Raw genomic sequence first — 14516 nt, forward strand, 5'->3', positions numbered from 1 at the left:
TACCTCGAGTTTCTTCGAATACTGCTCGACCAGCTTCTCCTGCTGCTTATTCAGCTCCTCGTTCTTCTCCAGCAGGGCTTTGCCCAGCTCGGCGGCCAGCAGGAGATCGGCCTCCTTCTGGTGGAGCTGAGCCCAAACATCGTCGGCACTAGCGTCAGTCCTGGCCATTTCGCTGACGTACCTCCCCAACTCCTCGACGAAATCCTCCCCCTCTATAGACGACCCGCTCAAAGACAGACTGGCTCTGTCCCTCAGGGACCTGGAACCACTCTTGTTCCTCCTGTGGGCTAGAATCGGCAAAATCCTGTCGCGGACGTCTTGGTTCGCGTCCACCTGTGTCGGGTCGTACGAGTAGCAATCCTTCTCCGGAAGCTGGAACACGTTCTCCGCGGAACCACCGAAGCCAGAACTGTGCGCTAAACTGCTGAATCTACCCTCGTAATCGGTGCTCACTAACAAACTAACATTACCACTAGTGCTACTACTCTGGCGTTTTCTACTGGCAGCCATGTATCGTTCAATGCATCAGTCTATAACAACAATCGAATGCACAATAATTCGACGCCTGCATCTCTCGCGCGTACAACGAACTGAGGAAACATCGCGTCTGGGCCATGCTCACGACGAAACTGTTGTTGCACTTTTGTCGCATCACGTCGACCGGCGACCGGTTTTCACTGTCAACATTTTCGGGTGTTTTGCCTGTCTTTTCGTATGTTTGTTTGTATTATCTTTCGGATTTTCGGATCGAGATGACGTGAATTCCGGACGTGCGATCGAGTTCCGGTATTTCGGTTCGCGAGCGGACGGACGACTCGCCCGCACCAAGCGTACACAGGTACTGACCGCAGAAACTGTACCTGACTTGAGCACGCGATTCGACGCTTTGGAAGTATAGTGCTGCAACAGTGTCGAAAAGTTCTTCTAAAAATTACACCGTTCGAACGAGATTCGTATAAGAATCTCACTAGGAAAATATACGAATTTGATTAACCCTTTGAGTGCTGACGTCTTTTCTGTTGAAAGTCGTCAGCCAAATCCAAACAAACCCTAGATAACTACCGTCGAGGATTTCGAGTTTTGTAAAGGTGTGCTTAGACCAGAGAAATGTAATATTAATAGAAGTGGCTTTGGGTGGTCTTTTGTTGTCAAGTGACATTCTGTCCACGGACAGATCTAAATAATTTTAGCATCAGTCGTATTTGACACTTGGTGCTCGACGTATGTCCGATAAAAACTTATTTGTTTGTTTATATTACTCGCAAGATGGGCAAGCATCGGTAAAAATTGCACAATACATTCAAAAACACACAATAAACAACATGAGATACATTTTTATAAGTAAATTGATCCGATTGTATTCCGTGCGATGTAGCGTATATGTCTCCGCGAGACGTACCGCGAAAAATTGACAGCAATTATTTATTCGTAAGGGCCCCTCTATTCTTATTACATCTCTCTGGTGTTTTGCAACAATATAAAACAAACAAAAGAAGTCTATTAATGAATGTATTTTTCCAAAACGTATAGATACATCTTCTTCGTTGTTATTACAATGTAATGCTCACAATTTAAATGCCAAGCCACAATCTAAAATACTCAGCAGTTAGGGATTTCCATTGAGAAATTCTGCTATGGTTTTAGATTCAGAAATTCCAGTATAAGCCAATCTTTATAAACATTGACACGGATTGTACGACCCGTATTCGATGCTTTTTTGTCAATGGTATCTGGAAAGGCTTAACGGGTAGTATTCTTATTTATTTTTTACATATTCAAAAAACAACGCCTATTGGCATATTTCAGGCTCATGGACTTGTTGGAAAAACGCCGATAGGCGTTGGTCTGCATTCAAAGGATTAAGTATGGAACGCTGTATGCTCGGCGTAGCGAGGAGAGATATGAATTGGAATATGTGGATGAGAAGCATAACAAAAGCAGTGGATATAGTCAGGGCCGGCTCAAAGAGGCAGCAGACTAGGCATGTGCCTAGGAACCTAGGCCACAAGGCCTCATTTTTTCTCTTTTTGATTATAAAATTGAAAAAAAATTGGCTTTCTTTGAAAATAATAACATTTTATATTTAACGTAATTTTTCTACTCGAAGCAGTGGCGTAGCGAGAATTCCAGGGACCCCCCCCTGCAAAGTATTTTAAGGCGCGCCACCCCCGTCTATATATTATTTCCTTACAGCAAAATGACTTTGTTATATTTTTTTATCGCTAAAAAATATACACCAGAATAAGAGAGAATAAAACAATATGCAAATAAATGAGAAAATAAGAGAGGTTTTTAAAAAATTAGTCAGAAAATATGTGTATAAATTTCTATATGGTACACGTGCACAAATTTAACCATGTGTCAATTTGGGGTAACCATTTTTACCGTTATGGCACTATGATAAAAATTAAATAATTAAATAAAACTTAATGGTGAATGACTATCTCATGATTAGAGTACGGATAGCTAAGGTGCCGCTTATTGTTCAATTGTTGTATGTAAATGCTTTGTAAAAAAGGTTCGGCAAATCTTTAACAATGCATTTACAACATTTGAACAATAAACGGCACATTGGTTATCCGGGCTCTACTCATGATAACGACCTCAACATCTTCTCTACAAAAACTAAACCCTTTCCACTCGTAATTTTTTTTTGTGTAAGGGTAGGTAGCCCCAGCTCGTAATTAATTTCGCGCTTTTTTCGGGATTCATAACTCGAAATCAAATTAAACTAATAATATATAATAAATAGCAAAAATAATACTGAGCAACAAAAAATCACGTTTTTGAGTTACCAGAGCGGAGACCAGCCAATCTTTACTAAGTTTGACCCGCTGAATTGGAATATGATATTGATTTTTGTTGGTGGGTGATCGTTTACGAGATATGAGCGTTTAAAAAAATCCGTGATTTTTACAGTTTTTTAGCTTTTGCGGTCTTTAACTCAAAATTTAGGATTGTAACGATCAAAGTGAGTATTGGAATCAATAGTCAGATATTTTTCCTATTAGTTTTTATATTTCACTGCTTTAAAATACTTCTAATTAATTGTTTAGCGAATTTTAAAAGTCAAAAATATATTTTTTTTTACGGATTTTTTTCATTTATTTGGCAAATTTTTTATTTCTCCACGTTTATAAGGATTGGTTTTCTATCCCAATATATATTTTTTTTTATCTAAACGTACTAACTCGAGCGGTTTTTGCGTAAGAAAGATTTTCATTCAAATCCCGTAATGCGTATAACAAGCGTTTGCACAAACGCTTGTTATACGCATTATCTGACTATTGATTCCAATACTCACTTTGATCGTAACAATCCTAAATGTTGAGTTAAAGACCGCAAAAGCTAAAAAACTGTAAAAATCACGGATTTTTTTAAACGCTCATATCTCGTAAACGATCACCCACCAACAAAAATCAATATCATATTCCAATTCAACGGGTCAAACTTAGTAAAGATTGGCTGGTCTCCGATCTGGTATTTTTTTTTTTTGTTGCTCAGTGTAATTAATCGAACATATTACATGGTATATAAACGAGTTTAAAGTTTTGGCGACTCAGTGGCGACATACGAGTGGAACGTAAAATCAGTTTGGCGACTCAGTGGCGACATACGAGTGGAAGAGGTCATTACAATTTCATTCCATATGTATACCAATACTACTTTGGGGTTAGTAAAATTTGAGTTAAAAGATAGTCAATTTAAAAACGATGACTTTTATCGCCATACGTACATATTACTAAAATTGAGCTGTGGCAGTAGCATCACCAGCGAGCGTTCTCGTATGCAGGTGAAACATGTTTACGTTGAATACTCGCGGCAAAACCGTCAACTCGAACTTACTTCACGTCGTGTCGCACTCGTCCAAAGCCACATGCGATGAAGAGGGACGCAAATACCCCTTTGTTTGAATTTTATCTCCATAGCAACGACGACGCAATGTAGCACCATCTCTATCTACACCAGCCGATTGGAAAGAGACCTTTGGAAAGTAAATAAAACACACATGTACATACAATAGTGAATGACGCTATTTAGCCACTATTTATTTCATGGGGATGAAGTCGAGGACTGACCCTGTGACCTTCTTTATGGTGAAATTTATGGTATGTTCAGGGTGCACGTCAACTGGGTACGCATGCCCGGTGATTAATTATAAATGTTTTCAATAACCCTTTTCAGGTGAATTGCAACATTAACATGAAAAGCACGTGCAACCCTTTTTGTCGGTATGAATAAATCAAACGATGTTTTTATACAATCGTAAAATCTTTTTATATGAATATATCTGACGTAAATAGTAAGTGTGTGAATATGTATGTATGTGAAAAGTATTATAAATCAAATTTGAATGGTTACCGAATGAAGTCGGATCAGTAGTCGGATCCTCTCTCTCGCTGACGATCCGATGTCGTTCCAGCATCCGTTGTTTAGTTGTGAAGATGTGTGATGGGGATGGAATCATTTCAGCTTTGCTTTTTCTTCTTGATAATGTTTTAATTGCGCGTGCGCCGCCATTGGTTTGAACTGTTTGTCGGTTTCACAACTTCCGGCTCGTTGCCGAATAAAATGGCGAGCATACGCGGCATTAGCAGTCATTTTATTGTGCATGAATATGTTCGTGACGAGAGATTGAAACATAAACGATGAATAACAATAACGAAGAAAAAACAAATGAAAGTTTTTCTCAACAAAACAATTTATTTTTAAATTATTGGTAATTTATTTTTCAATATTAATGTAAGCCTATTAGCGCACTTAGGGAGAGCCAAGGGGGTTTTGATCAAAGCCGCCGAGAGGACTCCCGGGCCCTGATAAAAATATTTCGGACCCTATAACAAACTAAATAAAGAAAAATCTTCATAATTTTTTAAAAATCTCGATAAATTTTTAATATGTGAAAAATATATCAGAACTATTCGAAAAATACCAATGTATGTTGGGTGCTATTTTTAAAATAGTTGAATGACGAAGTATGATATAACAAATATGATTTTCGACACGGGGTTTCTGGAGTAGTCCGGGCCCTGGAACTTTAACGCGACTCCCCCCCCCCCCCCCCTCCCGGTTCTGATACTACCCTAATCTCCCCCAAAAATTAAAGAATAATAAATGAGAATCCACAACCGAAGTAATTTGCTGTTTTTTTTCATTTTTTTAATTGAATCCATTCACCCCCCCCCCCTCCCTTCCCTCACCATATTATGGCTGCTTAAATATATTAAATTATATTTGGATAGCAAACTATATATAAGGGAAACACTACAATCGTTGGCCGTTTAGATTTTAAAGCAGGGGTTGATCCTGAAAATTAACAGGGTAGGGGCTATTCATATTCGTAATATACACAAACCTTTATTTCAATAATAAAATGTTAAATCAGTTGTAAAATTATTATTATAAGCTTATTTATTTGTAAAACATTATTTTAACTGAATGATTAAATACAAAATACTAAGCCCACTTTAAAGGTCACGGAATTTGACCCTTAAAGCCCTCAACATGAGGCCACCACCCCCCCGACGAATACAGTCCAAGAGACCCTTTCGTCGGAGAACGAGACGGTAAATACAAAATATATCAGATAGGAAACGGAATACGTGGGTGAGAAGTATGACGAGATTAGTGTATATAGTGAAGAGATTGAACTGGCAATGGGCCGGCCACGTGGCTAGATTATATACGCGTGGTTAATTATATATAATTTTTAATGCTAATTTTTGCATTGAAATCATCATTCAAATGGATAAACATGATAAAAATATACGACGAAGGAATGAATTCTAATTTAAACATTTTTTTCTCACCATTTGTATAGCGTTAACTTTTCCTCTAATTTCCTTAAAAATTGAATTAAAAATATTTATACATGCCTATTAAAATACATCTACACACTTTAAAAAATGTAGCAGTACATAAATACATGTATGTATAATTCAATTTCAAACAAAAAAGTGAATTTTCTAAATGACTAATATTTCCGACCTGCTACACCGAAACATAATTTTTCATAGTGGCAGCACTTTGCTAAATGAACTGTCACGACTAGCGAGCCGGCTTGATTATACCCATTTTCAAGTATAATTTGCGACACGTCAGTCGCATTCAACTGACTGGCTCCACACTCAAATTCCTCAAGATATTATCCAGAGATGAGTTTCAGTCAAATAACTATCCTATTAGTGACGCTGACGTGTACTTTAGCCGTTCTGGAAACTTCGGCCTGTGCAGGTTGCGTCCAGCTCACCGAATACACCTTCGACAAGCTGATCTCCAAGTTCGATGTCACCGTTGTCAAATTCGACGTGGCCTTCCCCTATGGAGAAAAGCATGAATCCTACTCCGAGCTGGCCAAAGATGCCAAGCCCATAGACCAATTGCTGTTTGCCGAAGTTTGCATCAAAGACTATGGGGAGAGGGACAACGAAGAGCTGGCTAAAAGGTTCGGTGTTAAAAAAGATGATTATCCCGTTGTTAAAATGTTCTTAAAGGGGAAAAAAGAGCCAGTTACATTTCCCAAAGAGAAGGAATTCAATGCCGATAATCTCAGAATATTCGTCAAGGAAAAATCAGGCGTTCATCTCAGCCTTCCAGGATGTTTACCACAATTTGACAACATAGCTTTGAAATTCATGAAAGCTAAAGCGGATCAGAGGAAGTCTTATTTGAGTAAAGCTGAAAAAGGAGTCGCTGCATTGGATGAATCGGTACGTATAATTCAAAATGTATTAAGAAAAGCCTTATCATTGTATATTTGCTTCAAACTGGAACACCAACAAATTTTGTTCGGTGATAAAAGAACGACAGAGTTATTACTATATGCAGACAGAATTTATGGTTCTGATAGATTAACATTTTATGTCTGTATTGAATTGCATAAAAAATACTATTGTATTGTAAATTTGCTAATTAAAATTAGTCTCCGTTATGAAAATTTACTTTATACAATTTTTGTTTTAATTTATTACTATATGTATTTGTTTAGAGCTCAAAAATCAGGCCCTATTGACAATCATATATTAATTAAGGCTTCAGTTTAGGCTATTTTCGGATATAATGAGTTATTCCATTACTGATTTGGGCTCGGATATTATCGTGATGATCAAATTTTTTTTAGATGGTTTTGTTTGTTAATGATTGTTGTGAATTAAAAGGTAGTTAAACGCATACACAGAATCGTACAGCACGGCATGCCTAGGTAGACTCCAGCTGTGATGGGCGTATCCTCATGTCATTGTTAATTCGTACAATTTTATTATTTCGACAAGTTTCTCTTACATATTACAAATTTGGGAATCACCGTTATCGATCACTGTCAAACCTATGTCAATACAAGGATAAAATATCACCGAAAACACTCTAGGGGGTGAGTTTTGGCTTGCATAAATCAGGCGTGCTAGCGTTTTTTTTTTTACATAAGCAAAATTATCTTTTTTAGGTTTCAGCCTCTCCCTTAATTTTTTTTAAACAATTAACTTTATAAAAGGTATATGTTGAAGAAACAAACCGCGCAAAATAGCAAAGTTTCAAAACGATCGGAAGACTAGGAATTTTAGCTCAATCGTTTGCGAAGTGAAACATAGAAAAGCCTAGTGAAAAAAATTAAAATTAAACTTACAAATTTTTATTCAAAATAAGCAGGTTTCATGTTCAATATATAATATATAATATTAATAAAAATTAATTGAAGAATCCTTTCGGCTGACATTTGAATCTTCATTTGAATATTATTGGTTAAGATATTTTATTTCGTGAAGTAAATCCATTCCTGATATAATATGTACAAATGTACATATATTTCGTTTAACGTCATGTAGTATTTTATGAAAATACAATTCCAAGTAACCATTTGTTCCGATGACAGTCTATTGGGTGCTACTTTAGTATGCGATCTACCTTAGCATGCGATCTACCTTTGAATCGCAGTCGACTATTTTTTTTTTATTTGTATCGTAGCAAAGACCTGTTTATTATAATATATGTTTTTTTCTGCCGCCCCATAATGTCGTCGAAGCAAAATATCGCCAGCAACGATGAAAATACCGACCCTTACATCCTAATCTTAAATGAATAGAGCCAACACTAACTTAACCTAACCTAACCTGACCCTTAAATAATTAGGTGTTTCCTGCTAAGATATAAATATATTTTTTTTAAGTTTTATTTCATCAATATTTTAACAAAAAAAAACATCTTAGCAGCAAACACATTTATTTAAGGGTCAGGTTAGGTTAGGTTAAGTTAGGGTTGGTCCTATTCATTTAAGATTAGGTTGTTAGGGTTGGTATTATTCAAGAATAGAGGGGCCCTTACGAATAAATAATTGTTGTCAATTTTACGCGGTACGTCTCTATAAATACGCTACACCGCATGGAATACAATCGGATCAATTTACTTATAAAAATGTATCCCATGTTGTTTATTGTGTGTTTTTTAATATATTGTGCAATTTTTACCGATGCTTGCCCATCTTGCGAGTAATATAAACAAACAGAGAAGTTTTTATCGGACATATATCGAACACCAAGCGTCAAATACGACTGATGCTTAAATTATTTAGGATTGTCTGTGGACAACCGTCACTTGACAACAATACAACATATAAAGCCACCTCTATAATATTACATTTCTCTGGTGAGACCGCATATTAAAGAAAAAAGGTGAAGGTAGATCGCATACTTAAGTAGATGTGATGGTAGACCGCATACTAAAGTGGCACCGTCTATTGTTTGACAAGTTTTATTCGTGAATCGTTGATATTTGACAGTTGACTTCCTGCGTTCCTCGTAAATTATAATATTTTTTATTGTATAACTCTAATATATTGAGTCAAAGTGTCAGTATTGTTACTTTGAGTAAGCCTGAGCTGAGCCCCTTAGTTATGGCGCCCCTTTGAGCCGACCCTGGCTGCATACCATGTGAACCGGAACCATACACTGCACGTTTAAAACCAAATGTATGTTTATCTTTTTAGAAAAAATCAACTGGTAAAACCTATCAACTCATAATGCAGAAGGTTCTGGAAAAAGGCGATACGTTTATCGCTTCTGAAAATGAACGAGTCAAGAAACTGTTGGACGGAAAACTATCGGTCGAGAAGAAGAAAGAGTTGAATACTAAGTTAAATATATTGTTGAGCTTCAGCGAAAAACCAGCCGCTGAAAAGAAGAAAAAAGATGAATTTTGAATGTAATATAATTCAAATGTGATATTTTATTTCACGTGTTTTGTAGTTTTGTTTCACCGTTTTTTCTATTGATGAAAGGAAAACTTAATTATAGGCAATCAAATGTGTTCAAAGTGAATAAATATTTTTCTAATATGTATTTCAAATGCAACACGATTGAACGGAATGTGTGAAATCTGGTCGAGACTCATCTCGATTATCATATTTAAAAAAAAAATTAGGTTAGCTAATTTTTGTACAGAAAAGTTATTCGTTCACAAATAGTATAATAATGTATTGGATATATTCATATCTTTATCAGTAAAAAAATAATTGTTTTCTATGCATAAATCATGTACTCGTTTCAATCTGATTTAAAAATGTATTACGTATAGTTAGTTTATTCTTTCTGAATTGGCATAATTTAGATTGTAGCGGTTCTGATTTGATGTTGTGATATAATAAATAAATTTCCACATATCCGATATATAGCAGAAAGATTGTTGTAAACACACGGCTTTGTGTAAATGTTGTGTCCATCATTATTTTTGTGATGAATGCATTAATGTTGATGCATTTGTGATGCAAATAATGCACGAAAAAAAAATAGTCAATTTTGTGCATTAATTAATTGTAAATTAAATAAACCGTTGAGCATTGTGTCCACCCAACAATGCTCATAAATACTATACTTAATGTATTTACATAATACATTCCATTTACTGAATTTTGTACAATTTTTTTTTAATGTTGAATAATATTTTGTTTGGAGTGTGATATTTATATTTTGATGTATAAAAAAGTAAGATTCATAAAAAATAAATTATATTAAACAATTTACTCATTCCAATGCATATTCATTCAAGTGCAAAATTTGTTAATTTAATATATGTATGCAGTTATTATATTGTGCAACGAATTTCCACATTTTATTTTGCCATGATGCCATCATGGGTTTTTCCCCTGAACGACACTTATTGTATTAACCTATGAAGGACGGAGTGTCGAGATCGAACGAGTGTCCCGAACCGGGATCGAGTAAGATCCCAGTATTTTTTAATCAAAATACAGCTTTTCTCAATACAAATGGGTTCAATATATATCTTATTAATCATTTTATACATCAACATAAAAAGTTTTAGTCCTATAGCATGTTTTTGACTATTTTTGTATTAAAAAATAACGACAAGCATCAACATGAAAACGCACATAGGTAAGGCCAACAGGCGACTGCATGACTCGATAACCACGCGCCAAAAGCGATGAAAATATAGCTGTTTTTTTTTCTCGCATTGATTCATCGATCAACAAGAACAGTCAAAAACATGATTTATCGCTACCGCCTTTAAATCTTGCTTTAGAACGTAGAAATGTATAAATGTATTTTTTTACGATGTACCCCTTTTCTAAATCATACAAAATCTATTAAAATAAATTTCTTGTAGTTCATTCTAAGAATACAATAAATATAGAGTGTATAGCTTTGAAAACCACATAGTTATTACGAAAAACGTAAAAAATGGGGCACTTGCATACCCCACTTCAGTGAAGGAGGGTTAAACATTTATATATTTGAAATCGTATTCAAATAGTGGTGACAAATAGTAATGGTTTTGACAAGGAACCGGTTTCGACAATGAAATCAGATAAATTGGCAAACTCTTATAGGAAACGATCAACTTGGGAGTCACAAATATCCAAGTCTGACCAGCAGCACTGCAGAAATACTCTTGAATAAAATGCTTTCAAACGAGGTTAACCCAGGGCTTAAACCCGAGAACCTCTTGGTGGCTGGCATTAACGCAACCACTGAGCTATATTGCTGACTAAAAAGATTTATATTTAATAATTCATACTATTGTGTTCAATTTGGTAAATACATGCATATTGCAATTGAGATTAAAAAGCATAAACTGCAGTATAAGATTTTAAGGTTTTAGCTTTTGCTTTTGGATTCAGAAGGATCTAAAAAAACGATTGTAGCTAAAATTTCATTGTTTATTTTCACGAAATATGTCAAATTTTCACATATTTATACAAAAATATTATAGTAAGGCACTTTCTTTTATCCTATAAAATTTAGATCACATCGAGTATTAAAAATATATTTAAAAAGATCATTTAAAAAAATAATTATATAAAATTTTAATTTGAAGTAAATATTTATCATTTATGAAGTATCCAACTAGTAGCATGTGAAAGGTTTAATAAAAAAATATCGCACGATAATACTTCAGGAATTGAAGACAATATGTAAAATTTTATTGATGGAAGTAATTTGTCACAGACAAGTAAATAAGAAATATACATATTAGCTAAAAATATAATCGAAAATGCAATAATTGTAAAATTATGTACACTATGACCCGAGTTTCATTTCATTACGAAAATTAAAGTACAATTACAATCTAAACATTCGACGACCCGTTGAAAGATTTAATAATATCATTCCGTAGCTGCTGGAGTGTTCTCCAATTTGAGACCGGACAGTTGAAGTACCACTTCGTCCTTTTCTTCGGCGCTAGATTTTTCGTCGGTGTTGTCCAACGATTTCTGCTCGATTTGACTATCGCCGCTGTCCGAATTGGAGTCATCCGACGAGACCTCGTCGAAGCTTTTATCCTGAATCCGTTTAGCCTTCACAATTTCTAACGCTTCGACGAATTTACTCTTCCACAAGTTGGCATCTGTCGATGTTAAAAAAACACGTTTACATTCATTCTGTACGGAGATTTTGATTTGATTTGGACTTACTCTCAACGTTTCCAAATTTGATGGCTAGAAATTCTTGCTTGGCCGTCTCGTCGGCAAAGTCCCCGGGTGTCGTCCAGTTGAATGCACGATCGGATCCGATGTGAGGGTTCAACTGTATGTCTTCGGTTATGAAGTGATTGGCGCACAGCTTCAGTGTCTTGTCGCGTCTCATTACGACACGTACCGTACCCCTTTCGCTGTGGTGCAATAGTTTTATGTCTCCGGTGCCTCTTTCCTGAGATGAATCTTACAGTATAGAAGGAATATATGAGATATATTTAATACGAGCCGAGTAGATTTTGAGACTGACTTTCCATTCGTGCTGTCCGGTGTCGAAGCGGTATAACCTCGCTCGTATTTTGCATAGTTCGACTTCTTCCTCCTCATTTGTGGATATTGTGACGAGGGGTAGACTCACGATTGGCTCATAGTGTGGATCGTGTTCTCCGTTTTCACCGTCGCTTTCGCTCTTTACATATGTGCGAGTCTCCGTTTCTACCTGGATTGATTTAAAATGAATGTACATCAATGTGAAGTTGTAGTTGATGCTGATCTTCATTGGAAACATCAATACGATTTAGAATTGTACAAGTATAAGAATCACTTGTGTACAATATATGATTCAGGTACATTTAAATCTTCAATGATTTGATAGGAATATATTTATATAAAACAAAGGTATTGGGGGTTATTTTTACATACCTCTTATACAGTTCATTTATTTGAATTCAATAACAAAAGAATACACTGTGAAGTTCAAGCAAGGTAAATATATTATTAATTACATCCAACAGGCAATAGAGAACGTATACGAATCAAAATAAATAGACAGTTGTGACCGGTGTAAAATGTTTGCAAAAATGCTTGTATAGAAATGGTTGTAAACGTTATTGACAGTTGACGTAAAGTTTGTTGTTGAAATGCGCATTTCGCTCGTGAGGCTATGTGTACTTTTGTAGCTGGAGGGGTGGGGGGCGGCAGGTGTGTGGGGGCTCGAGGGGGCTCGGGGGCGCAGCCCCACCTACCTGGTCTGGCATTTTGGCGGGCGAGCGAGCAGCACGGACGCGTCGCAAATTCAAATCTGCTAACGGGCATTCGCGAACACTACTCGCGCTCTCGAACAATAATCAAACACTTCTTCTTTATCGTGGCGGCGTGCGTTCACGAACTTTTCGTGTGTGAATACTCACCTATCAATACACGCTGTGAATATTCATGTGTGTATTTAACTTTTTTAGACGACTGTTGCTGTGTAAATTAAGATTATGATTATCGCACGTATATGAAGTGAGCAGGTACTTTGTATAAAAACATGCAGTTATTTTTGTTATATATTTTAACTGTTAAACGACACTGGGGAGTGTGGCTTAAATTATAAACAATTCCTTCTACAGCTACGGAAGATGGTAACGATATTTCAGACACCTAAAGATCTGTTCATACCTAACCAGCACGACCCGTATCCTGCAGGTGTCATGCAAGTGTGGATAGTATTCTTTGGTACATTCTATATGGATTCGAATGGAGTATGAATACGTCCATATAATGTACCTGTGGCGGCTCGCTTATACGACATGGTCGAGTTTGGTTGCCTTCCTGCGAGTGGGGACCAACCCGGCTGGGTTCGGAGAGCTGCTACTCACTCTGTCTTCAGCTGTCATATAATAAACACGTGCATTAACATGCCAGTCGTCTCATTCGTTCATCCTCCATACTGGTGACCCCCGACATCGAGCCACGCAGCCTCGATCAATTTCAACATGCCGCTCATCCCTGCCTCGCCGAGCCAGGCGGGGAAGCTACCCGCCGCGCCCCCATCGCCATCAACAGAGCGCGTCGCGGCCCGCGGGTGACAATAAACGAGCAGACACGGCTACCTACCTACCGACGTCCAGCCACAACGTCGATGACAGGTGCTTAAAAAAATGGGGGAGCGAATGAGACGACGATCTTGACAGCTGGATGTGGAGTCATGCGCGATCCACTACACATAGAACGGTCATCCAGCACCACAAGACATACACCACCTCAGCACCATCATCATCATCATCAAGGCCCCGTCCGTCCCCACGAGCGTCGTCACGCCGAGACGGGCGGTAGCGCTACAACACCTCCACGAGCCACAACGACTCACAGTCCAGCTCGGAGTATCATCAACCACATCGATGCCCCTGCCGCCCCCGCCGCCCCACCAACCGACATCAGCCTCGGAAGAGCGGCACCGCCGCAGCATCGCATCGCGCGACCATCGGACCAGCCACCGTCCTGCTCGCGACGTCACCGCCCTCGAATCTACCGACCATTCAGGGCGGTACACCTATGTACACAGCGGATGACCCACGTCAACAATTTTTTTTCTCCCCACGTAATATTTTTTTCTCTTTGTGTAACAATAATTTTTTTCTTTTGGTAAAATTTGTTTCTTTGTAATTTTGGTATCGCTGATGCTGGGGGGGGAGTGATGTGGCGGCTCGCTTATACGACATGGTCGAGTTTGGTTGCCTTCCTGCGAGTGGGGACCAACCCGGCTGGGTTCGGAGAGCTGCTACTCACTCTGTCTTCAGCTGTCATATAATAAACACGTGCATTAACA

General features: G+C 37.4%; 3 protein-coding genes across 3 annotated transcripts in view; 1 reads left to right on the forward strand and 2 right to left on the reverse strand.

The window, feature by feature from the left end:
• Positions 1-862, reverse strand: part of LOC143920056 (bicaudal D-related protein homolog) — a 102527-nt gene extending 101665 nt beyond the window's left edge. Inside the window, exon 1 of the mRNA XM_077442744.1 lies at positions 4-862. Coding sequence (XP_077298870.1) covers positions 4-510 — 507 coding nt within the window. The 5' untranslated portion in view covers positions 511-862. The remainder of the gene's footprint in view (positions 1-3) is intronic.
• A 5133-nt stretch (positions 863-5995) lies between these two features.
• On the forward strand, positions 5996-10263 carry wbl (endoplasmic reticulum protein 29-like protein wbl). Its single transcript, XM_077443433.1, has 2 exons — positions 5996-6710; positions 8978-10263. The coding sequence occupies exons 1-2, from the start codon at positions 6156-6158 to the stop codon at positions 9188-9190; spliced, it is 768 nt and encodes a 255-aa protein (XP_077299559.1). The 5' UTR covers positions 5996-6155; the 3' UTR covers positions 9191-10263.
• Positions 10264-11150: 887 nt separating this feature from the next.
• LOC143920530 (ran-specific GTPase-activating protein-like) lies at positions 11151-13177 on the reverse strand. The gene is made up of 4 exons (XM_077443434.1): positions 12945-13177; positions 12234-12418; positions 11924-12158; positions 11151-11856 (listed from the first exon to the last, which is right to left on the reverse strand). Exons 1-4 carry the CDS (start codon positions 12958-12960, stop codon positions 11615-11617), a joined length of 678 nt encoding a protein of 225 aa, XP_077299560.1. The 5' UTR covers positions 12961-13177; the 3' UTR covers positions 11151-11614.
• Positions 13178-14516: the final 1339 nt, after the last annotated feature.

Source organism: Arctopsyche grandis, chromosome 12 (genome assembly GCF_051622035.1).
Source record: "Arctopsyche grandis isolate Sample6627 chromosome 12, ASM5162203v2, whole genome shotgun sequence".
Taxonomy (NCBI): Eukaryota; Metazoa; Arthropoda; class Insecta; order Trichoptera; family Hydropsychidae; genus Arctopsyche; species Arctopsyche grandis.